A 23,775-nucleotide genomic window follows, 5' to 3' on the forward strand; every position below is an offset into this window, starting at 1 on the left:
TATGATTCACTAACGTTCAATTCATCAAACTCTGGATTCATCAATGACTGTGAACCGCTGTGAAGTATCAACTCGAGATTTAACAGGATAAAACTTGGATTTCAATCATTTATATATCACAATCGGCTCAGTAAAAAAAATATAATTTTTTAAATTTTCAAGGAATTTTTTCAAGTTTTAGCATTAACTTTAACGTCACTTCGACTAAATTGCGTCATTCAGAAGCGAGATATCACTGATCAATCGATTTTAATTCAAATTTTTACGTCCTGAGCTAATGACCTTATCAATTACTGACTGATGCCGCCAATAACCCATAATACGAATATTGATAGTAAATTTTGAGATCTTAATTAAAGAAGGGAAAAAAATTAAATTGAACAATTCCATTTTGGAAAAGTTGGATCGCGTCGGTAGGAATCGATGGCACATCTGCCTCATATGTGTGGCAGGTGGCGGTGAGTCTCACTCAATTCTCTTTCACTTTTTCTCGCCCAAAGCCGGGATGAAATTCACCGGTTCATACGTATCTACACATTTATTCCTCCAGACGATATACGACTGGACAGACAGAGTACGAAGTAGAAATATATGTAGAGAGAGACTGAAAGCGCATAGCAACTGCCCACCCATACGCCAATACTCTCTAATTATCACTCCTAAAAATTACCATAATCATTTAGCATATTTGATAGACAACATGGGGATAACGCAAGCCGAATTGGAATTGAGTGAGTGAATTTATTCAAATTAATTGGGAGGTGGAGGCTCACATTAGACTCGGCTCAATGCCGAGAACCTTTTCCAATTGACGTCATTGTTAGTTTTATTTTTCGAGGGGCTCTAATTTTATTGGAATGGCTCGACAATAATGCCTATTCGTTTCGTAATTGAATTCCAATTGAGTTAAGAATATAATTTAACGAGGAAATGCATTTCTGATGTCTTAATTTTCAGATATTATAGAAACTGTTTGATTTATGGAAAAATGTTTCAGGAGACTTTTCTAGCTAAGGAATTTCTCTGAAGGAAATGTCACGTCACTTTTTTTCATATATTGAATGCACACTACATGATGAATAAATAACTCTGGGTATATTTACAATTTGTCAAAACGTTAAGAGAAAAAATCATGAAATTTAGACCAGATTCTCTTGTAATTATTTTGGATGTGGATGGGTTTAGACTAAAATTTGAGACAACTTTTATGGAGCTCATTTCCAGTTCGATATGAAATCAGGGAACAAATTTGTTAAAATTCAATGCCGACTATTTTATTTATAATTATCTCAAAAACTATTGACGCTAATAAAAAAACTCTATGAAACATTTTCTTTTGCTTACGAAATTGTCCGTAAAAAATCTTGGATGACATTTTTCTTCAAACCTCTCTGTTCACCAGATATTTACAGTTATTCAGTCAAAAACTGAATTATTAATCATTCTATCTTTTAGGGTTTTGCATTTTCCCTGACATCTAATTTTATTAGTTATAAAAATTCAATGGAAACGCGCCTGCGTCTAATAGCATTACCCTGGCAAATCGTCGGGGTCATCGACCCCCGAACATTGTCGTCGCTACGCAAATCGAACACCTATTCCCTTTGTAAACCCGACGAGTGTAAATTGCCCTCAGTGAGATACAACTCTTCCTCCTAACTACATAAATACCTAGTTTTGTATATTTAACGAACGATTACGCCAGAGTATTTATTTACAAACTGTGGGGGTCTTCGTGTCCCACTTACTCACACATCCGGCTTCCTATTCTTATCTCACGCGTTTTATCTGCGATGGTGTATTATTCCGTAGGTATGAACGAGGACTATCATAGGGTTACTAGTCATTTGTTGTAAGTCCAATTCTCTTGAGGACATTGCAAACATAAAAGGCTCTTCATTCAACATCCTATTATCTAAATCGTGGATTATGAATGGGGAATTTCTTACTTTGAAATATCTAATGATCTTTTAAATAAATATACAAAAATATCATTATATTTATTTATCGATTATCGATGGATGCTTTAGGATTATCTCTTATCTCAACTGATCAAAAGAAAAAATTATCAAATATATTTATTGAAATCATCCACCAACGTGGACTTGGTACCCCTATGAAAATATATTTACTCATTATATCATTCAGTGAGTTTAGAATTTTTTGTCTCGAGTAATCCTGCACAATCGATAAAAACATCGCAAATAAAACTATAATAAACCCCTCGATTTAAGAAAAGGAATTATGTCAGTCCATGGGGTGAGGAGCAAGGAATAAAACTTCTCTTTGGATTATTTAACAAAGAAAAAAATGGGATTCATCTATATAAATTTATGGTGACGAAAATATTTGAAAATTTAAAAGTGATATTGAAAATTAACCCTTCTAATTAAAATTCGGTAGTAATAGTAATTAATAAATCAAAATTGTTATCAGACTGACAATGAGCCCTGCACGTCCTCCCCCCGGGGCCTTATCAGCAATCACGGATTCCCTGAGTAATTGATCATATCTAATTACCCCCCCCCCCCACCCACATAATCATCACCATCCTCCACTCATGAACCCAATAATGCAAAAATTCGAATTTCCCCTGCTTATGGGCTTACACAGGTGCTCTTGCTGTCAGCTGTTTCCCGTCTCAGTCGATAATCTCCTTCTTCCCCACCCCCCTCTCAATCCTTCTCGAACAAACCCAAAAACCGATGCAACCGAACATTCGTAAGTGACAGTTGTCAATTCCTAATGCACAACCAATGTCGTATGTTCTCCAACTGCTCCACCAATAATTTCAGAATCGACATACCAACAATTGTGCTATTTTTGGAAGTGATAATTGTCCTACGGGGGTTCCTAACCTCAAATAATCTTTCCGGCTTGACAATTGGGGGATTAATTAGCTATCTCGACTCATTAAATCGACAGCAGCGGTATTACACAGTGATTCATGTGATAATTACAACATTAGATCAAATTTTTCAGCAAAATTAACGATAAAATTAGCGATAAATCGATCGCACTGTTGTTGGTTGTTTTCCCACAATTAATCAACTTTTACTAATTAATTTTGACTCACCATTGGGTGCACTGTTGCTCGAGGACTGGCCCATTGTCCTGATTAATCAGGCACACGTTGATATTAACTAATTAACACGAAATATCACTTCACACGAGAGAAAAATACTCTTTTTTGCTCACATAAAATGTCTCACACTGAGTCCACGCATTGTTTGTTTATTTCGTTCAGGGATGATTGAAACTTTGAAGCTGGTTATTACGGCCAGTTCGTCACTGTGTGAAAAAGAAAAATAATAATAACAAAAAGGTGTTTAAAAACAAAAGAAAATTACATTGCGATGAAGACCGCAGTCTTGCGACAACGGGGGAATGGACGGCTGATAGATGTAGGTTACGTTTCTATGTGTTGGGATGCAGTGTCGTTGATCTGCGCATGGGCGACGCGCGGCAGTTTAAAATCTAGGGTCGATTCGAGTGAGAGCTTTAGGGTGGTCTAGGGCCTTCTTAACGGGGAAATTGATTTTTTGGGGATTGTTTATGGCGGAGTGAGAGGTAATGGGATTTTAATTGTTCAAATTATGTTATTAGGAAACTCATATCTCTTGACTTTTCTTGTCTTTTACGATTTTCTGGGAAACAGCTAATCAGATTGTGAATATTCACAATATTTTATAAATCGATTATAAAATGTTTCTAGAAAAGCAATATTTCCCAAATTATTCGCAAAAATCTCAACTGAGAGCTCCCTCTTTCCAAGAAATAGCTTTCAATTATTTTTCAATGTTTTCACCGTATGAATAAATACATATTTATAATTTTATGGGAAATGAATTTCAATATCACTATCCTTGTGAACGATCCTCTGATCCCCTCATCAAATCGGTAATACCAGCCTTGCACTCTCGCCACCTGTCTCTCACTTCCCCCTCGAGCCATCGAATTAATCGAATTTCCGACTTCATTCTTCCGTATCAAATCCATTATTGATCGGAACAAAATTAATACTGAAAATAGACGAATATGTGGAAAGAGGGGTCATATATATTAGATAGGCGGCTCTCAATATGACTGCTGTAATAGACCTAGTAAATTTGTTTTTTTTTTCTTTTAATTCTAGTGGAAAATTTAATGACAAGACGTGACTTTTCCACAGTCGAGAGATTATGATTTTTTTCCAGTACTTGTTCTACTTGCTTTCGCGTTTTCCTTGCGTGTAAAAATTTAATTATGTGAGTATTTTTTTATGATCACTGACCCTTCACACGGAGCGAAATTTTTTAGAAAAATATTTGTTCTTACAGTAAAAAAAAATTCCAGGTTATTGGCTATGATAAATTCTACTGCCATTCAACCGTCACAATTATGTTTTCACTTCCGATTATGAATCATTAACCATAATCGCATTATTGAGTCAGTAAGGTCGTTAGTTAAGTAAATAAATAATGAACGCACGGAAAAATATAATTTTAAAAAATCGTATAGACTCAGGGTTTCCATTTCAGTCGATGATAATTCTAGGAAAAAAAGTTCACTGCACCAAATGTAAAAAATAAACCCTCCTCCAACTAACCAATTCCCTTCGCTCTATTTACTCTGGAATTAATTATTTTCATACTGAATAAAAATTATAAAATTCACTCGAACATCACCTTTCCACAGATAAAATCACCATAACAATCCGCACACCCACAAATCGCGTGTGCCTCGTCATAAAAACCCCATTTTTCCCTAAATATATGCCAAGTGTTTCATGCTCTCGTTCAGTCGTCGTCGAACGTCAACCGAAACCAGCGGAACTCCAGCGAAACCGTAAATCCTCACCATCAAATTCATTTCGACTGTAACATATCTACCTCCAGCATCTTCCCCGATTAATTACCGTTTCGCTAAATCGCCGACAATCAGATGCAAAAAATTCCGTCAATTAATCCGAAGAATCGGTTGAAATTTCGAAAGCACATGAGTTACGATGGAGCGCGGTTGCCCCGGGAACGAAATCAAAACAGAGACCTGAGTTTATTCGACTCTCGGCGAGTATGATTCCCCCAGGTCTCGTGAATTCGATTAAAAATTGCAACCGATTGATTTAAAAAATTAAAAATGGGACTCAGTGATCGATGGGCGCTGGCAGTGTTGGTGACAATGACCATTCAAGCAGGTGAGCATTATTCGCCGAGCTACTATTGCGGGTAAAAAAAAACCTTATGGAAGACTGATTCCACCAGGTGACCCAGTTCTTGGCTATTATGTGTATTTAAATATCACGATTTTTCCCCTGTGCATTGTCAATCAAGGAAGGGCTATCGACTGCTTCAAGTGCGTTTCACTTGGGGGTGACAACAAAGCCTGCGACGATCCGTTTCACAACAATGGAACTCTCGAGTTCTTAGAGTCTCCCTGTCTAGGGGGACGCAAAGGTCGGGATGGTCTCTTTCCAGCGACTGCTTGCATAAAACTTGATGGAATTTATGGTAATGATTATTTGAGGGTGAATGAGATCGATGGGAATCTAGTTTCAAAGAAGCCTCCCGGTATTGTTAAGTAAATTCAACCCCTATTTGTCCTGAATACAGGAAGACGTCATTGTCACTTTTCCAAATTTCTTTTTAACGAGCCCCCTTCGGTTTTCAAGGTTTGTGTCTGCGATTATTCTCTGTGGATCAACCAAATCATCAACTTTGACTTCATATTTGAAGTTTCTTAATCAATTAATTAATTATTCTAGATGAAACTGGTGTATCCCTCACCATACGCAATTGTGCATTAGATAGTGGAACTCTAACAACAGATTCGGAACTTGTCAGATCGTCGCATTGCGGTGGATTTTATTACGACGGAAAGTAAGTAAAAGCGAGCAACATATTACAAAATAAAGAATTATCTTGAATTTTTTAACTGAGAATTTTGTGAATCATGGCCCGCTGTTCCTACATAAGTTGGATAATTTAATATTGTCACTCTAATTTAGGGAAAACAGACGGTCATTTATGAATTCTGGTATGATTTGATCATGATAATAATTGTTAAAGGAAATGAAAAAGAAAAATTGGGACGTCTGTAATGTGATATGTGTCAGAATATTTTCACATCACCATTTTTGAACCTTCTAGATATGTGAGAGGCTGCGTGCAGTCGTGCAGTGATTCCGATGCTTGCAACGGCGGCACCACAACCAAAAGAAATATAATCATCGATTTAATGCTGATTCTAACTACTCTTAGATTGATTTTCCGTTACACGATTAATTTTGTCACCTAATTAAGTGAATTTCATTCTTTAAGATTCAATAATCGTACTGCCGCCATCGAGATCTTCTCAATCCACCTCTTGTTCATTTTGTATACATAAACACGTGTCTTTATTAATTTTATGATAATTAGTTAATGAAATATTGAATTCTATTGAAATAAAATTGAGAAACAAAATCTGCGAAACTGACTAATCTCCTTCTTTATGAATCCACATTTTTAATTGATCAATAAACAATCGGATGAGTTTATTAGATATCATCCATAATTGACGTTAAATCATCGTTATTATGAATCATTGGAATCATTGAAAAGATTTCCTTCGATTAAAATAAAAGAAAGAAAAAGACTTTAGTTATCTTTTTTCAATTTGAATGATGCGATCCTCCAAATCTCGAATCCAATTAGTTAAATAAACAAAACACGTATCAAAATCCCAGAAAGTTAACCATGCGTGTCAAATTGAAAGTTCCTCGACGAATTAAATTCCCAATAATTGATTGAACTCTATGTAGCCTAAAAAATTATAAATTGCCAAAAAATCCGCCACTTACACGTGAAAGAATGCAATACGTTGCGGATGTATCCGACGAAGTGTCTGACTTTGTCTCGAAGTCGGGGAGTTGTATTTGGGACACGGGGGAACTAGTCCTGGACATTCTCCTTGAGTTTGTCACACGATCGGTCGAGCTCGGAATCTCAGTGCTGGCCCTGGGGTTTCAGGTCCTGTGCGTACTTAGGGATCTGTTGATTAACGCCCTCCGGACGTTTGCCAACGCAATCAAGGGGACTGTCAATGTTGTGGGGGCTATTGACATTGAGGATGTTGAGGATTTTGCATCTGCTTGCATTGTCATCGTCTTGTGGATTGGAGCTGGAAGGTTCATGCTTGGGGCTATCGAAAAGGTGAGGGGAGAATGGTTGAGGGAACTTTCAATTTAAGAATGTCCAAGTATCATTTGCGAAGGAAGGGGATGTGGGCTAAAATAGGCCCTTTTTTTTCGTTAGTGTCAACAACTGTTAATGTTTTCTATTTTCAAATAAAAGAAATTCTGCCCCTTTCCCATGAGCTCAAATTATGGCGATAGATAATTCCCTTCCTGAGCTATAATTTCTGTTTACTGAAAAAGGTCTGCGCCACCCCACTGTCTGGAATTCTAAAATTCAAGACGCCAATTGGTTTGTTTTCAAAGTAAAGTTTTCCCTTTCAGAATAAAGGAAAATTCAACCCGACCATGTTATTCACTCGAATGATGGAGATATACAATGAAAAATTGAAAACACTTCCTTCGTGTCCCACCCCACCCAAAAATGAATGGATAACTCACCCAAATTCGTCGCGAAAGAAGAATTCTGGCTCCAGGGGTAGACGCAGCTCCAAAAAAAGATGACTGCCAGCAAAATAACAGCACTAAACCCTTGTTAACCACCACTCCAACTAATTTCACTATTATCCATTTTCTTTAATCCTGACAATGTATAAAAATCCTTAATAATAACTGATGCAATGATTTTTTTTGGATTCGTGCGTTATAAAATATTTACAGTAATAAATATATCAACTAGTGTTAAATTACAGTATTCGAAGCACTACGACATCTCTGTCTCGCCACAATTAAGGCACTTTTTATCAACAATAAATTATTTTCCATTCTGCTAACTATTTAACGGTGAAAATGATATGATTCTCCAATAAATTAAATTTTACGAGCTTAATTAATTTTGTTGTCAAAAATACTCAAATTATTTATAAGTGACGTTCGATTCATCTCGTCTGCGTGATTTTTTGTTCTCTCATTAGTCAGTCACTGACGATTGTTATTGCAAGCTTGTGTTCCGGCCATGAGAAGGTCCTGGGTAGTTGAATCTAAGAGAAATTATTTTAAATTCAATTGTTATTTCTTTTGTTTAGGCAGAACTATTAAAGTATTTTCCGTAAATAACTACATGCTCCATAATAAGAATTCCTAATGAATAAAAGGATACGAAAATAATAATAGAGACTGTTGAAAAAAAATGAAAATTCGTCTTGATCTTCTCAAAAATTTTATTCACCTGCTGCGATGAATTAAATACTTGGAACTCTCCTGCCATTTTTTCAGCAAGTTCATCAGGTACGAAGACCTGAAGCCAGGGGCCTTGAACGACATAAGGTCTTTCACGTGACACAAGTGTTCCGGTGACCGACGATGCGACGATCGTGATGGCTGAGTGCGATAGTATAGATTTAAATGTGAAATGTCGACCATGCATCACCCGTCCCCTAAAATCGATGGACATTGAAAAAATTCATGGAAAATGTGAACAAAATAACAAGTATAAATAAACGGAGGAATAGAAGAATAATTTAATGAGTAAATTTGAGCAATTAATGGGAGAAAAATTACACGAAAGACTCTCACTTAATGGCAAGTGGCAGAAGACTGCCGGCTTCGAGGTTGAAGGTGAGGTGAAGTCCAGCGAGAGGTTTCATGGTAATTCCATCGTCCACTGAGGAGTTTTCCCTGTGAGGATTGTTGGGAGAATGCATCTCGATCTTAACAACTTCTCGAGAACACGTATTGCTGTCATCGTCATTTTCCTCTTTCTCGCAGGCATTGTCAGTCTCGTCGTCGTCAGAATCCTCTGGATTTCTCTCTCTGTAGCTGTCTCCATTGCTATTGTTGGTCATTTGAACCCACCTGGGACAACATAGTTACCTCGATATTATTTCCTCATGTTTTCGGAATTGAGGTTAGCAAACCGGAATCGATTTCTTTCAAGAAAATCGAGAATTTTTTAATTCAGTGAACGCCAAATATTAAAAGGTCATTACTCACCAGCATTTGGCGGACACTCCACTCAAGTTGGAGCCCTCCCTTTCTATTCCTGTTTGTATTTTCTCGGCAACTGTTGGATCCTCATCCATTACGGAATGCATTCTATTGGTGTCTGTGACGAGCCATGGGCCGCAGCTCCTTGATGTTTTCAATAAATTAACTAGACCTAGTCCATTCCAGTGTTGAGCTGCCTGTAGTTCTTCGGATGTCACTCCAATTATCTGAATGAATGATACCTGAAGACATGAATCAAATCAGTAAATAATTCCAATTTCCGCAACAAAGAAAAACCGAAGATGCTTTCACAATTGTAGTCAATGATTATATTGCGAAATCGGCTGAGTGAAATTTCATACCTCTTAAGTCATTTGAAAGATTTTTTTGAACGCTTTAAATTGAGCTTCGATTTATTAAAATCACATCGCTGAGACGAGAGATATTGTCAATTAACAATGAGCAATTTTACTGATTTCCTTCTAACTGGAATGAACAATTTCGTAAATTTACTGTTTATCTCGTTATCCGATAATTTTAGAAACAAAACTCAAAACACATTTTCATGGAGAATCTAACGTTCAATAAGAAATGTTATGCGATATTTTTCTCTAAAACTAATCGTTTTAGAGATATATTCGAACTAAATTCATCAACTTGTTCTGAAATACAAAACCATTAATTTTTACCTCTCCATGTGGCGTATTAATACTATTAGGCAATTGTGGATCCTTTCCCATTAAAATCTGTGTTATCCTGCCACCTCCGGTGCCCAGTGGTGCATGCCAGGATACATGATCCCCAGGAAACAACATATTCCCCGAATTAAATACATATTTAGCTAGTTGTTGCATGACATTAGCAGGCCAAGTAGGCGGAGTCGTCTCTCCCCGTTCCCTGGCCAATCTGAATGTCAATTCGAATCCAAAACCACTGGGACGACCCGGACCAGTCTTCGCATGGAGTCTGCCGTCTCCATGGAGATCAGACAGTCCCAGACTGCGAGCAAAAGCAATAAAAAATTTTTTTATAAGAGAGGAAAAAATGAACTATCTGTGGTCCCTGAAAATAAATCAGGCATTTCCTTCCGTCTTCCCATTTCCATTTCCTCTCCAGTACCCACCCTTCCCTAATCTATTTCTGACTCCTTTTACCCTGCGTTATAAATAGAATGAAACGTCTGCTCGAGAATACTGACATACTCAAAGGAAAGAAGTATATTTCCCCCCTTGGCTCTTTGTGTTGACCACTTGAATGTTTGGTTATGGTTGGTTTTTGTGAAGAGAATTCATATTAACAATAGAAGAAACAATAGTTCGTATTCAGTTGAAGAGATTTCGTAAGAAACAATTCAATGCTCTAGAAATGAAAAAAAAAACTTTTTGCAAATTGTTGTAATTCAAATGAATAATTGATAAATTTAATTAATTACCTGATATAATGCCAATGAGGAGGAACGCCTAGCTCTGGACATCCTGGATTCTCATACATATTAATATAATCCAGAGGATCAGGTCCTCCTAACCTTTAAAATGGCGGAAAATAATTGATTATAACAATTTATTCAATTAAACCAAGAATTAACGAAAAAATTGCCAGTTTTCCAGACATTGTAAAAAATAGGCATGGCCCAGAAATTAGACGACGAATTGCCTCTAGTTTGGGCTTATTATAAAACGATACAAGTACACATAAAATAATTGTAAGCCATCAACAATTGAAGGAAATTGTATTCAAATGATATGTCAAAATAAAACAAAACATATGCATAAATCTAATCGAACATGATTGAGAAAATTCCCTTAATCATGTAAAAGTCTCAATTAATCAGTAAATTGAACAATCAACTAACTCACCAGTATTTAATAATGGCAGTAACAGTGAGTGGATTCAACTGATTAGGATAAATTTCTTTGCAAACACTGTGCAAGGCGTCAAGTCCCAGTGCTCGAGGTGATGGTACCTCATTGTTGTTGACGGGAGGTACATTCCTTGAAAATTCCTCCTCCCTCATATTTCCGAACATGAGCACCTGGGAGCAATTTATAATAAGGCAATTAACCTCTCAAAACAATTTAAAAAAACAATCGTCTTAGTTCTTGACTCAACCAAACTAAACTAAACGCCTCAATGACTAAACAACTGAAATGTGAAATTCACACTGCGTTCCGTCTGCCAAGTCAAGTCAAGATTGTGACAGGGTCGGGAGGAATGCGCCACCAGGGGTCTCTATCTTCCGAGGGGGGGGGGGAGAGATGGCAATGCTGTTTTTAGAGTTGTTTGGAGGTTAAGAGACACATGGTTATTTCGTTTGTTTCAAAAGTTGTTCTAGAAGTACTGTTGTATGTTTCCGTCTGAAAGAAGATTACCGAGGTTAGATTGAGGATGTATTTAACGAACTGGTGAATTATAAGTTGAAAAAAATATTCTACTAATTAATAAAATGAATTCATTATTTTATGATTATTCTCGTTATAGTTGACGTTAATTTTAAACAATTTGTGGACATAAAATTCGATAAAATTTATTCATCACTTGATAAAAGTATAAAAGTGTGCGTTCACCACTAAAATGGCAGCAACAGTCCCTCAAGGTAAAAGTTGGCAAGAACACAACAAAATTCGCAAAGAGAAACGTAAGAAATGGAGGGAAGAACGTCTAGTGAAAAAAACTAAAAAAGAAACAGAAGCAGAAGAGAAAATTGAGGAGGAACCCCAGAAGAAACCTGAAAAGATTGAAATTTCGACCCTGAGCATCGCAGTTCCAGGGTCAATCCTCGATAACGCCCAATCCCCTGAGCTGAGAACATACCTGGCTGGACAAATAGCACGTGCAGCCTGCATTTACAAAGTTGACGAAGTGATTGTCTTTGACGACCAAGGACAGGTGACGGAAGGCGACAGGAAGAAAATAAAGAAAGACGAACAGTTGGGGGAGGCCAGGGTGGGCTGCCTGCAGCTGGCGAGAATTCTGCAGTACCTCGAGTGCCCCCAGTACCTGAGGAAGTACTTTTTTCCACTGCACAAGGATTTGCAGTACGCAGGGGTTTTAAATCCTCTGGATGCACCTCATCACCTGAGGGCCAATGATGTTTCACCCTTTCGAGAAGGAGTGGTGACTAACAAACCGATTAAAGCTGGAAAAGGATCACAGGTGAATGTGGGACTGCTCAATGATGTTCATATTGACAAAATGCTGACCCCTGGGCTCAGGGTTACCCTGAGAATTCCGCTGGATCAGGAAAATCCTAAGAGATTGAAAGGTAAAATTTATGGAGTGGATGAATTTCTTTAGAATATGTTTCTGCATCACTATCAAAGTTGAAAAAATAAACCTCAATGAAAAGACAGGCAAATATTGATTATAATATTAATTTCTTTGAAGGTACTGTAGTTGCTCCTACAGTTCCACACGCTGAGACCGGAATATATTGGGGGTATTCCGTGCGTTTAGCCTCGAGCATCACCGAGGTATTCTCCCAATGCCCCTACGAGAAGGGTTACGACCTTACAATTGGAACATCTGACAAGGGATCACCGACCGACGAGATTCCCTCGAAGGGTATTGAGTACAACCACGGGCTGGTGGTGTTTGGGGGTCTGTCAGGTCTGGAGACAGCCCTCGAGGCCGATCCATGCCTCAGCATCGATGACCCGAGCCTCCTCTTCGATAAATACCTTAACACCTGTCCTGAGCAGGGCTCCAGGACTATCAGAACTGAGGAAGCCATTCTGGTTTCTCTTTCTGAACTCAGGGGCAAATTACTCGCCAAACATCCTCCTATTTCCCATCCACAATTTCCCCTTCACAAGGAGGAACAGCCACATCTACCCCATACTGAGGATAAATGCAGTAAAACGATCAATTCTGACGACAAAAATGAGAGCAAAGTGAGGGTTTATCAATCGGATTCTAGTGAAGGAGAGTAATAATACTGGAATTGGAAAAATCGAGACTTTTTGATTACGAGAATAATAAAGCTTATTTTTTATTCTGAACAACCCTGTTTCCTCTTGTATTGTCAATGCCTTATAATGTTTTTAGTTAGTCCCCAAGTAGGAATTCACTGCATTTCTCAGGGTGGTTATGACTTTTGCTGGTTCTGGAGCACCAATTACTGCCGTTCCTGAGACAATCCAATTGGCTCCAGCCTAAAATTAATAATATATCATGATTTATTTGATTAAGTAAGGACTTGAAGAAATCAATGAGAGGAAAATTTTAAGGACAAATGAGAATGAATATTTAAGACTCACTTTGGCACATGCATCAATGGTATTGGGCCCCACACCACCATCAACCTCAATGTTGAGTGCAGGATAATTCTTCCTGAGCCAGGAAACCTTCTCCATCATATTCTGCATGAACTTCTGGCCTCCGAAGCCTGGCTCCACAGTCATCACGAGAACCATGTCAGCCTGATCCACATAATTTACAACAACGTCTACTGGAGTTCCTGGCTTCAAAGCAACCCCCACCTAATTTCCAATTGATAAAAAATGTAAAAATCATTTCAACCGAAACTACAAAACAATTCATTATATTTAGGGCAAAATTACCTTCATACCGGCTTCCCTGACCTTTCTGCACACCAACGGAACGTCTTCAACTGGTTCAACATGGAATGTGTACTGATCGACCCCAGCATCAGCCATTGGTTCGATCCACTAGACAAAAAACACATGATTTTTACTCTTTATGCCTAATCAAGTGTCTCACATAGTTGATTAGAGACTTTTCGAGAGCATCCAATTTATCTGTCTCATTGATTTAATATCAATTTATGTTTTATACTGCACCTGCTCTGGCTTTGATACCATCATATGCGTTTCAAAGAAGGCATTCTTAATTTTTCCCCTCAAGCACTTGACCAAGGGATGCCCGAATGTCAGATTAGGCACAAAGTGGCCATCCATGACGTCCAAATGCAGGTAATCAGCCCCGTTATCTAGTAGTTTTTGCGATTCATCGTGGAGTTTTGATAAATCAGCATTCAGGATCGAGGGTCCTATTTTTGCACTAAGATGAGCCTTAGACATGATTTTCCACTGTTCTACAGTGCTGAAAAAAATGACAATAACCGCTGGAGTGGTAAAGTGGCGTCGTTAACAGAACAATTGAATTTATTTAAAAATGGGATGAAAAGGATGTCTATCTGAATGAGATTCTGATGCTAAATGTTGCAACATATTCTAACAATAATGAATTTAATGTAAAATATACAAAGGCTATGCATCATAACCAATGCGTTTCCTACATTGTCAATTTGTTCTATTGAACACTACAGAATAATAAAGCATAATAATGGCTAATAGTCATTAGAAAAATCGTTCTTGAGCCGAGTTTAATTGAATTCAGCTCAAAATTGGAAAATTTAGGGCTTTTTATAAGGGAAAAATGCACTTACTGTACAATATCTGTAACCTAAACCCTTCTACACACTCAAATGATTATGAAATAAATTAAAATCAGTTTAAACGATAAAAAGAAGCCTTCCCAATCGAAAATCATTCGATTCGGCAATAGATCTAACTCGAATATGTATATTATATATGTATATATGATTCAGTCAAAGGTTATAGGGGAGATTGCTAACGCTTATCGAGCGGTTACAACAGCAAAATTTAGTAGCCCACCCACTCCATAAGCGTCAGCCATTCTCTCGTCTCCCGTATACTATCTGACATAACCATTAAAATAGTGTCAACCGCTAGCATAACCATTCACACATCGTGACCCTATAATCATTTACAACAGTATATCAAATTTCCGACAAAACTCAAAATTTCAGTGATAAAAAACATGGAGAAATCCTTCATTCTCGAGTATTTCAGGATTAGTATTAAAAATCCTACAAATTTAAATGGCAATTAAAAATGAGAATATTCGAAAATGGTGCATACGTAATTTGCAATTATTGAAATTTGAAATTGCATCAGATTAATAGGTTCACAATAGAATTAAGAATGTAGATAAAAAAATATATTTTTCTGTAATTCTCGAAGGTATGTAAGCGCCCAAAGTTCTTCACAATGCATAAGAAAACAAGGACGGTATTTTATTTGATCCTCAATATAATATTTTCGATTATTATTGTGTTATTAAACAAATGGATTTATGTTCATCTTGGATTTCCAAATATAACTTTGTCTATGATCCATTTTGCTGTAACTTCTATCGGTTTATTAATATGTGAGAAATTGGATGTATTTTGTGTGAAAAGTGTAGCAGCTAAGGACATGATTTTAATTGCCACAACTTTCTGCGGATTTGTGGTGTTGACGAACTTGAGCTTGGCATACAACACTGTTGGAACATATCAGGTAGCCAAGATGCTGACTACGCCTTGTGTCATCATGATGCAGATGTGTTTCTATGATAAACATTTTAGTGTGATGATCAAATTAACTCTAATACCCATTGCTCTTGGAGTGATTATCAATTTTTATTACGATCTGCAGTTTAATATCAGAGGGACCATTTACGCGGGTCTGGGCGTGATCGTCACATCACTTTATCAAGTTGTGAGATTATTTTTCACTTTCAATGTCAAGTTTTTTTAATTTCATATACACTGAAAAAAATATTGTTTTTCTCAGTATCTATCTTAAACTGAGTTTAGGAAAATCAACAAATCAATTATTTTTTATCGGATGTCTTCTTTTTTTCACACACCTTTTCTTACTAAACTCAATTAAGCCATTAGGCGAAGAAGTAATATCTATTATCAATCCACTTGTGCTAGTAGTGAGGTACCTAGCGAAAAAGTTCCCAGAGCTCCTATTCTGCAGACTTTGCATTCATGACAATAGTCATTTTGTTTTTCGTACACACATTTATCAAATTTACATATTTATATTTGCTCAACCATTTGTACATATTTTTGTCAATTTTCTAGTGGGTTAATAGAAAGCAAAAGGAATTTCAAATGGATCCCATGCAGTTGTTGTATTACCAAGCACCTATTTCTGCTGCTATGCTGTTTATTATAATACCTGTGCTGGAACCTCTTGATAACACCATCATACGCCATTGGAGTTGTTTCGACATTGTATGCTTCCTCCCCCCCCCCCCCCAAAGTGTGTCAAATTTTAATTTATATTAATTGAGAAAATTATCTTTTTTTTTCAGTCAATAGTGCTTTTATCAAGTATTGTTGCTTTTTTCGTGAATCTCACCTCCTATTGGATCATTGGGTATACATCACCATTAACGTATCCTTCAATAACTAGATACAAAATATTTAATTACCAAAATTGTTATTAAATATTCCCAATGATATTTTGTACCACTTATTTCGTTGTCGTTTTTTTTTCCTTAAATAAATGCAGGTATAACATGGTAGGGCATTGTAAATTTTGTCTTTTATTATTGGGAGGAGCTATAATTTTCCATGAATCACTGGCTTTTAATCAGACGACAGGAATTGCCTTAACATTAGGGGGCATTATTTTATATGCACATGTGAAGGTAAATTTAGTGATTAAGTGCAATAAAATTCTTTACATCTTTTGGTTTTGTTCTATTGATAATTGTCGGTAGAAAAAACTCATTTTGAATGTTTCATCAATTCTTCTAGATGAAGGATAATCGATCGAGCCCCTCCGACTCTACTATGGAAGAGGGAAAATCACTCGTTCACAAAATATAATACAGTTAACGACAAATGTGAAATGTACTTGTTCATGAATAAACATTTTTTATGAATGTTAGAATGTTATAGAGCGCCCAATGAATGGTATATTTATACTTGTAAAAAGTGAAGAAAAATAACTATCAATAATAGAAGTATTTTGATAACATGTAAATAAACAAGATTGAAATAAAATGTAATGAAAAATTTCTGCTCCCCTGACCTCTGAGATGCCCTTACATGAGGAGCGCATAGAAACTGGTCGCATACACTCAACAGTGTCGATGGTGTCGAGTAGCATTGAGCAGTAGTTTGGGAGAGAGCTCGTGTATAATTGTTTGCGTTCGGCTTTCCTTTACAAGATGCGCAGTAAACGTACTCCTTGTTTACAAAAATAGTATATATTTAAATCATGTGGTTTTGTGAATGTTCGTCGCAATAAGAAATTACTCTCCATCGTCAATAACTGAGGTAGGAGAAAAATCTAAGGCACTTAATAGGTGAAACATAATTTGATCGGGTAGAATGTGCAAGTATAAACGTTCCGATTATGGACAATGAGTAATTCACTGTGTAAATATATACATATTATGAACGTGGTTTACATCCTAATCTTCATCTGAAACCCCGTTGAAAATGATAACTGATCGGATTGGTTTTTTAAAATTTTTTTTAAAATTTTTTAAAGACTGCGTCAGGTAATGGAATTTATTACCGCTTGTTATCAATCTGCATGATTAAGCAATATGCCTCAATACACGGTTCATTCAGAAAGGAGAATTGAAATAAGTTATTTTTTAAGTCAAATTTTTTCGTAGACAATTGATAAGTCAATTTTTGAATTTTGAGACAAGACTTAACCTCCATAACCAATACCTGCAAAATGAAATGGATGTTGGTGAATGAATAGATCCAACAAACAGCTGGTGTGGAGAAACGCAATGGTTCTCAACCACGTATCGACAAATTTTTCATGTTTCCTAATTAAATAAATACATAAATTTGAAATTTCAAATATTTTTGGATTGTAGATTTTTCATTTTAGCTTTATCATCAAATCAGACGAGAATCGCATTCCAGAAATAAAATTATTTGAACAAATTATTAGTTTATTTTTCTTGTGCAACTATAAATTAATTTTATTGAAGAAATTAAATTTCTCATTTTTTTATATTGAAAATTATTCACGATTCCTGAATTAATATGGTCATTATTGTTATGTATTTTTTTCCCATTTCGATGAATTTTTCATTCTTCTTCGGGGTTAATTGTTCTGTCACTTAGTTAACAAAACTTTAATTTTGATTTTTTCAGTAAAATTCACGAACCGTAATTCAAATCAACCATACCCGCCACTGCTCATCTTTAGGAATTCCTTAATATTTTTTTTGAGTGTAATCACATCCTAAGGGTCCTCCCAAATGTCGTACATTCCATCGGAAAACGGTGCAAATGTAAGTCTTATAAAGAAGAAATTCGAGAGAAGGATGTGTGATTTAACTCCCTCCAACCCTGACCAAAGGGACATACTCCGTCGATCTTTAAGTGTTTCACCAGTAAAAGTCAAGAAGAATTTCAAGCTCAATGTCACTCGGCAGCTTTCCAATCCTTCCAAGAATATCAAACGGACTCCAGCATTCAGAGGTGATAAGCTCTCTCGCGTAAAGCTCCTTCACTCCCCCTCCGTTGAAAAATCACCTTCTCTCGTTGATAAAAATGTAAAAATATTCGAACAAACTACCGAATATGGAAAAATAGGAACTGTCAAGAAAAAATCAAATTTCTACGTGTCAAATTCAATTTTCAATGAATCAAACGAAGAGGAAGTAAAAGACCGAGAAATGCCCGTGAAAGCAGTGGAGAATAGTGTGAGAACAACTGTAATATCTCGTCACAAAAACATTTACCCTCTTCAGACTGAAGAGGAATCAAGAGATGGAATGGATTTCCTTTCACTCGTTCAAAAGAAAATTAATGAAAATTGTGAAAACTTCAATTCAACAGAAATTGAAAATTTTTCGATTAATGGCGTGGAATATACGCGAGTAACAAAACCGTTAAAATCATCAGACACGATTTTGAAAAATTACCAAGAGTCTCTAGAAAAAAATGTAGATGTTAGGGAAGAGTTATCTCGGAGGAAATCGACAGAGAGCATTTCCATATCGTCAGAATTCACAGAAAGTCTCAAGGCAGCACTCCGAGCTCCTTTACCTTCTGGCCCACCCCCGAGAAAGCCTCCTAGAACATTTGCGCACTCCCAATTGGTTCAACGAAGCTATTCAGACATTGACGATTTGGCTTCACCAAAATCCTCTAAAATAAATTTTAAATATCTTCTACAAAGCCCAACAGAAACCGCAAATGATGTAACTGATACGATTGCAAAAAATTCATTCCCCTTGGCCAGCGCAAGTGATGATGATTTTTCAACCTGCAAGAACTTTTCAGATCCTCCAATTTCTGATAAAATAAAAGAAGAAGAGAATCAACACCAAGAATTACATAAATCGAAAGAAGAAAAAATTTCAACGGAGTTTCCTTTTTCAAGTCAGCAAAATGGATCGAAAGAATATCCTAGAAATTCACAAAAGATGCTGGAAAAATTAGAAACCGTTCTAAGTCAACATCAAAAGGCACTGGGACCAAAAGTAATAATGCCAAGACGAGACAGAAATGAAATATCAATTGGTTTCGATTCAAGCAAATCACAGAGTGATTTAAATACAAAAGCTAGTGTCGAGAAAAATGCTAGAAAAACGTTCTTCAGTCATAGATTATTAAGGACAATAGAAGGTGACAAAAAATCGGATAAAATTGATGAACTGAAGGGTAAGAAACACTCAACATTTGATTGTTTACCCTATTGGAACTGTGCTAGCTGTACTGTTTATGAAAAACCAACCTTTCAAAATTATTTTGACGAAGATTTGACAATTGACGTAATATCTAAATCTGATAATTCTCTGCATTTATCAATTGAGAATATTTTCAATTCGAATGGATATGATAACAAGTCTCTGAGCCCTGGTACTAGACGACTTTCTACAGAACTCAGGACATTTTTTAAGGGGAGGGAAAAAGATCTCGGTGGAAGCGCAAAGAATGAAGAAAGAGTCTATGCTGAACCTTTTTCGTTTGATAAAAATGCCGGTATTGATATCACTGTGCTTGGAGATCTCTCGAGTACCAAGCAAAGTTACCTCTCAAAAAGCTGGTGCAACGATGGAAACAAGAACGAAGAAGAATTGAGCGTAAGGAAAGTGATAGATGAAAAGATCGGAGATGGCATCCAGAGTGCAGATTTGCATTATTTGGTAGTTTTTATTTATTTTTTTATTTGATTTTTGTATAGTTTAGTTATAATTGAGTTGAACCCTTATGAGTTTTATGGGTTATATTAGGCTTTTTTAAATTTATTTTTACATCCATCTACGGAAGTTTCCCAATTGTTAATTTGTTTGGACAGAAATTTTTAATGAAAGATGGACAAGTCAAAATATCATCCAAACTTTGCCTGAGCTACTATATGTATTTTTATTGATTGAGTTACAAGGAATTTGGCGGAATCTTTGAACATTTGAAAAATGAAAACATGTATAGATCGAATTACGGAAAGTTGAGTATTTGGGGAATTTTCTGAGAATTCGACGACCAGCTCCAGACAAATTTTGTTTTTGTGATGGGATCAAATTTTATAAACATAAAATGTGTTGTGTTCCATGCGTTTGAAAACAAGGTGTGTCTGTATCTGCCCAGACCTTTGGTGTCCTTCGGCAAGTCGTTCGTAAATCAAAGAAAACGCAAAGTTTAACCAATCAGATATCCACTGAAAATTACATAATATTCTTTGTTTTTTTTTGAGTTACATCATCATAATTCTAATATCTATGATTAAACATAATCCAAGTAAAAATCCTCCGACTAATTATTCCCTTCATTTCAATATTCATTTATTGATTATTCAGATTAACACCAGTGAGAAAACAAAATTGAATGCCATTGTAAGCCACATTGTCTAAATAAGATATATATTCTATTATTGCAGTGCACTCCAATCGCTACAACATTGTTAGAGAATAATACGAATGAATCTCAGGAACATAATACATTTTCAAAGGACTGTGCGAATTTTCAGCACTTTTTGAAGAACCCTAATCAATCAAGTAATACCTCATCAATGGGTCTTATTAAAGGAAAGGTGAGATGAATATTTATATAATTATTAACAAGTGAATTTATTATTATTACTAAAAAAATATAGTAAGAGAAAAATCAAAGTTTGCACCGTAATATTTCAAGTTTTCATTTCTAAAAATCCAGGCAGAACAGCTCTTGAATCAGGCCTTTGAAAAATTCAATATGTCAACGATGGAACCATCAACTGACTCATCGACCTCTTCTGATACAGACAGTTTCACCTCAACTCTCTCCCTGACCGAGGAGCTGACCTCTTTTAGTGACAAACTTCGTCTCTTTCAGAATCGCGAGAACACTCACAAATTATGTAAGGAAGAGCTTCACCGGTCTCTGACAAAAAAACGTAAATATTATGTGCGGAAATTATCGATAAAGTACGCCGCAAACAACGAAGTATATCTCCGAAGGAGAATAGATCGTTTGTTCGATGTTTGTCTTCTAGTTGAGCTGAATCTGAGTACTAGAGTACCGTACATCAAGGACAAGTATCCAATCTCTGCTGAGGTACCAGCATGGATCGAAAATTTTTGCTTTCCAGATGCTCAGGACTGGCCTCCCGATGATTCGAATAACAACCAATTCTATTCACTGTGCCTGATGGACGAAAAAGGGAATAGAAGGTTTGGGTACTGTATCAGAGTTAAACCAGAAGAAGGGCCCGTTTTACCGTTGACCTATTGTTTAATTACTCAACACCGGGCTAGTGGATTCTACCACAGAGTTCTTCAAGCCTTGGAGAGCAAACATGGGCTCTCCGATAAGAATCGAAAAGATTTTATAGAAGAACTCTACAACAGTTCGATTCCGAAACCTGGTAATACTCTCCGAATGACTAACAATAAACCTGAAATATTTTCAAATTTAATTGTTAATAATAATAATAATAATAATAATAATAATAATAATCAGGCGCATCATGATGATAAAGAAGACAATGAGAGCACAACGTTGAATAGAGAAGAAGATTATGAAAATTTGATCATGAGATCTGCAGATCCTAGGTTAGAAGAGAGAGATATGAGTCAGTTGTTTGATGCTGTGAACAACAAGGTTTTGATTTTCTTATTTGGGAGTCTGTTACTTGAGAGAAAAGTGGTTTTATTTGGAGGAAAATTAAGTAAACTGAGCATTTGTGTGGAGGCTCTCCAAAGCCTATTGTATCCATTTAGGTGGCCTCATACCTTTATTCCGGTCCTACCGGATATTGAGGGCTTGGAAGAGATTTTCGGTGCGCCTCCGCCTTTTGTCATTGGTATTTTAAAGGAGAAGAAAGGCAGCAACCTACAAATGAGATCAATTCAGGACGGTATCGTAGTCGATTTGGATACTTCGAAGGTCATCACTGCAGTTGGAGATGAAGCATCAATTCTACCCAAGAGACTACAAGAGGGTATTTACTCAGCTCTGCAGTTGGTTACTAATAGCACTAAGCATGGCGAGGATATCAGAAATTTCTTGGTGTCTGAGGCTTTTCTAAGGGTTTTTGTTGAGAGCTGTGCTCATCTAGAGTTTCATTTAGCCACCCAGCAGGATGGAAAATTAATTCTTCAGAAAGAGTCATTTGTGAAAGCTTGCTCGTCAAAGACAATGCAATTTTTTCTCGAGTGGTTCGTAGAAACAATAATGTTCAACTCATTCATTGGTGATTACATTGCATCACTGGAAGGAACAACTCTCAGCGGAAGATATGATATCAAATTGTTTAAACAAAGAGTTGCAGAGTTTCACAAACAATCTGAAAAGAATTTATTATCGAAAAAAATGAAAAAGAAAACTTTCAGTAAATTTACATTCAATTTTTGAAATAAATGACAGCGAGAATTCACTTAACTACAGTGGAAGCAGTAGCAATAGTGAATATCTTATGTTATGACTTTTTGAGGTAACTCATAGTGATAATTTCATGATAGCCATTGAAGATTGTAAGTACGATCGTTTGGATTGTTTGAAGCCTATTGGGCTGATGTCAACAAGGGAAGGTTCAACCAAATAGATATATGCACTACCATGTACATTTCAAAATATTGCAAATGAATAAATTAAAATGAAATTATCATCAAATTTTAGTAGTGAAGTACAAGACACAAAATAAAATTGTAAAAAGATGAACGAATTAAGAAGAATAATACCACAAGTATCAAATGTTTTTAAAGGTCAAATGAAAGTTGTCGGGAGACTAATTTCAACTGTCAAAAAAAAATTTCCATTTCATTTGTGTTTTTCCTTTAAAGTAAAATAATAGACCTTTTCATCTATTGTGATTTTCTCCGATTGCTCTACTGGTGTAGAAGAAATTGATGGAGTTTCCAGCGTGGTGCAGCAAACTGTCTTGATTATATTTTGACGTATTATGTAAATCTGTTCCCTATATGTTAAGTTTTTTTTTATTTCATTATAATAAGATGGTGGCAAGATTTGACATAAACAGCGAAGCAACTAAGAATGTAATTATTGATTTGTTCTATTGGTTCGGTATTTATAAAGTCATTAATTATTGCCATTCTTATATTAATCTCAACTGTGATTCTTTTCTAATTTAATTCACGATTCAATGATTGTAAAGACTTTTGCTATGCTTGTGACATTTTGTTTTTTTTTTCTTCTACTATATATAAATGAAATAAAATATATCGATAAAATGCGATGAGTATTTTCTATTGAACTTTTCTGTTTAATTAATGATTTTGTGCCACTTTTATTTTTAGAGGAAGCAATAAATTTTCAAGTGTGCTCTTTAATGAAACTATAAAATAATTTTCAAAAATATCGCCACTTTGTACCTCATTATAGTCTCCTTCAAGTCCGGTAAATCTTGGAAAATAATATTTACGTCGATTATTATGTGGACAATAGAAAGTTGCCG

General features: G+C 36.0%; 7 protein-coding genes across 17 annotated transcripts in view; 4 read left to right on the plus strand and 3 right to left on the minus strand.

Moving 5' to 3' along the window:
- Nucleotides 1-3,384, minus strand: part of LOC135168565 (protein neuralized) — a 36,352-nt gene extending 32,968 nt beyond the window's left edge. The window contains exon 1 of one of the 3 annotated variants that reach the window (XM_064132889.1): nucleotides 3,077-3,384. Coding sequence is in view for 1 of the 3 variants with exons in the window: in XM_064132892.1 (XP_063988962.1) it covers nucleotides 3,077-3,110 (34 nt within the window). In the remaining 2 variants the exon portion in view is untranslated. The remainder of the gene's footprint in view (nucleotides 1-3,076) is intronic. The other 2 variants (XM_064132888.1, XM_064132892.1) reach the window with 2 other exon arrangements.
- A 1,652-nt stretch (nucleotides 3,385-5,036) lies between these two features.
- Nucleotides 5,037-6,445, plus strand: LOC135168575 (uncharacterized). 2 transcript variants are annotated; one of them, XM_064132916.1, is made up of 4 exons: nucleotides 5,037-5,176; nucleotides 5,313-5,489; nucleotides 5,744-5,858; nucleotides 6,129-6,445. In XM_064132916.1, exons 1-4 carry the CDS (start codon nucleotides 5,119-5,121, stop codon nucleotides 6,274-6,276), a joined length of 498 nt encoding a protein of 165 aa, XP_063988986.1. In that variant the 5' UTR covers nucleotides 5,037-5,118; the 3' UTR covers nucleotides 6,277-6,445. The 2 variants fall into 2 exon arrangements, with proteins under 2 accessions (XP_063988986.1, XP_063988985.1); XM_064132915.1 differs by having other exon boundaries at nucleotides 5,041-5,176; nucleotides 5,244-5,489.
- A 1,263-nt stretch (nucleotides 6,446-7,708) lies between these two features.
- LOC135168568 (suppressor of fused homolog) lies at nucleotides 7,709-11,253 on the minus strand. Its single transcript, XM_064132896.1, has 7 exons — nucleotides 10,936-11,253; nucleotides 10,512-10,604; nucleotides 9,769-10,078; nucleotides 9,086-9,321; nucleotides 8,669-8,947; nucleotides 8,322-8,529; nucleotides 7,709-8,133 (listed from the first exon to the last, which is right to left on the minus strand). Exons 1-7 carry the CDS (start codon nucleotides 11,103-11,105, stop codon nucleotides 8,068-8,070), a joined length of 1,362 nt encoding a protein of 453 aa, XP_063988966.1. The 5' UTR covers nucleotides 11,106-11,253; the 3' UTR covers nucleotides 7,709-8,067.
- A 128-nt stretch (nucleotides 11,254-11,381) lies between these two features.
- Nucleotides 11,382-14,675, minus strand: LOC135168574 (ribulose-phosphate 3-epimerase). Its single transcript, XM_064132914.1, has 5 exons — nucleotides 14,487-14,675; nucleotides 13,879-14,140; nucleotides 13,639-13,746; nucleotides 13,336-13,557; nucleotides 11,382-13,230 (listed from the first exon to the last, which is right to left on the minus strand). Exons 2-5 carry the CDS (start codon nucleotides 14,116-14,118, stop codon nucleotides 13,120-13,122), a joined length of 681 nt encoding a protein of 226 aa, XP_063988984.1. The 5' UTR covers nucleotides 14,119-14,140; nucleotides 14,487-14,675; the 3' UTR covers nucleotides 11,382-13,119.
- Nucleotides 11,651-13,080, plus strand: LOC135168569 (putative methyltransferase C9orf114 homolog). The gene is made up of 2 exons (XM_064132897.1): nucleotides 11,651-12,341; nucleotides 12,464-13,080. The coding sequence occupies exons 1-2, from the start codon at nucleotides 11,651-11,653 to the stop codon at nucleotides 13,006-13,008; spliced, it is 1,236 nt and encodes a 411-aa protein (XP_063988967.1). The 3' UTR covers nucleotides 13,009-13,080.
- A 54-nt stretch (nucleotides 14,676-14,729) lies between the features above and the next one.
- On the plus strand, nucleotides 14,730-16,919 carry LOC135168570 (solute carrier family 35 member E3-like). Of its 5 annotated transcripts, none has more exons than XM_064132901.1 (6): nucleotides 14,730-15,084; nucleotides 15,303-15,402; nucleotides 15,978-16,130; nucleotides 16,211-16,293; nucleotides 16,411-16,549; nucleotides 16,659-16,919. In XM_064132901.1, the coding sequence occupies exons 2-6, from the start codon at nucleotides 15,319-15,321 to the stop codon at nucleotides 16,728-16,730; spliced, it is 531 nt and encodes a 176-aa protein (XP_063988971.1). In that variant the 5' UTR covers nucleotides 14,730-15,084; nucleotides 15,303-15,318; the 3' UTR covers nucleotides 16,731-16,919. The 5 variants fall into 5 exon arrangements, with proteins under 5 accessions (XP_063988971.1, XP_063988972.1, XP_063988968.1 ...); XM_064132902.1 differs by having other exon boundaries at nucleotides 15,308-15,402; XM_064132899.1 differs by having other exon boundaries at nucleotides 14,736-15,084; nucleotides 15,303-15,603.
- Nucleotides 16,920-17,023: 104 nt separating this feature from the next.
- LOC135168563 (uncharacterized) lies at nucleotides 17,024-23,551 on the plus strand. 4 transcript variants are annotated; one of them, XM_064132878.1, is made up of 4 exons: nucleotides 17,024-17,183; nucleotides 18,027-20,029; nucleotides 20,761-20,913; nucleotides 21,015-23,551. In XM_064132878.1, exons 2-4 carry the CDS (start codon nucleotides 18,134-18,136, stop codon nucleotides 22,713-22,715), a joined length of 3,750 nt encoding a protein of 1,249 aa, XP_063988948.1. In that variant the 5' UTR covers nucleotides 17,024-17,183; nucleotides 18,027-18,133; the 3' UTR covers nucleotides 22,716-23,551. The 4 variants fall into 4 exon arrangements, with proteins under 4 accessions (XP_063988948.1, XP_063988952.1, XP_063988951.1 ...); XM_064132882.1 differs by having other exon boundaries at nucleotides 21,036-23,551; XM_064132881.1 differs by having other exon boundaries at nucleotides 17,170-17,285.
- The last annotated feature ends 224 nt before the right edge of the window (nucleotides 23,552-23,775 follow it).

The sequence above is a fragment of the Diachasmimorpha longicaudata genome, chromosome 13 (genome assembly GCF_034640455.1).
Source record: "Diachasmimorpha longicaudata isolate KC_UGA_2023 chromosome 13, iyDiaLong2, whole genome shotgun sequence".
In the NCBI taxonomy this organism is placed as follows: domain Eukaryota; kingdom Metazoa; phylum Arthropoda; class Insecta; order Hymenoptera; family Braconidae; genus Diachasmimorpha; species Diachasmimorpha longicaudata.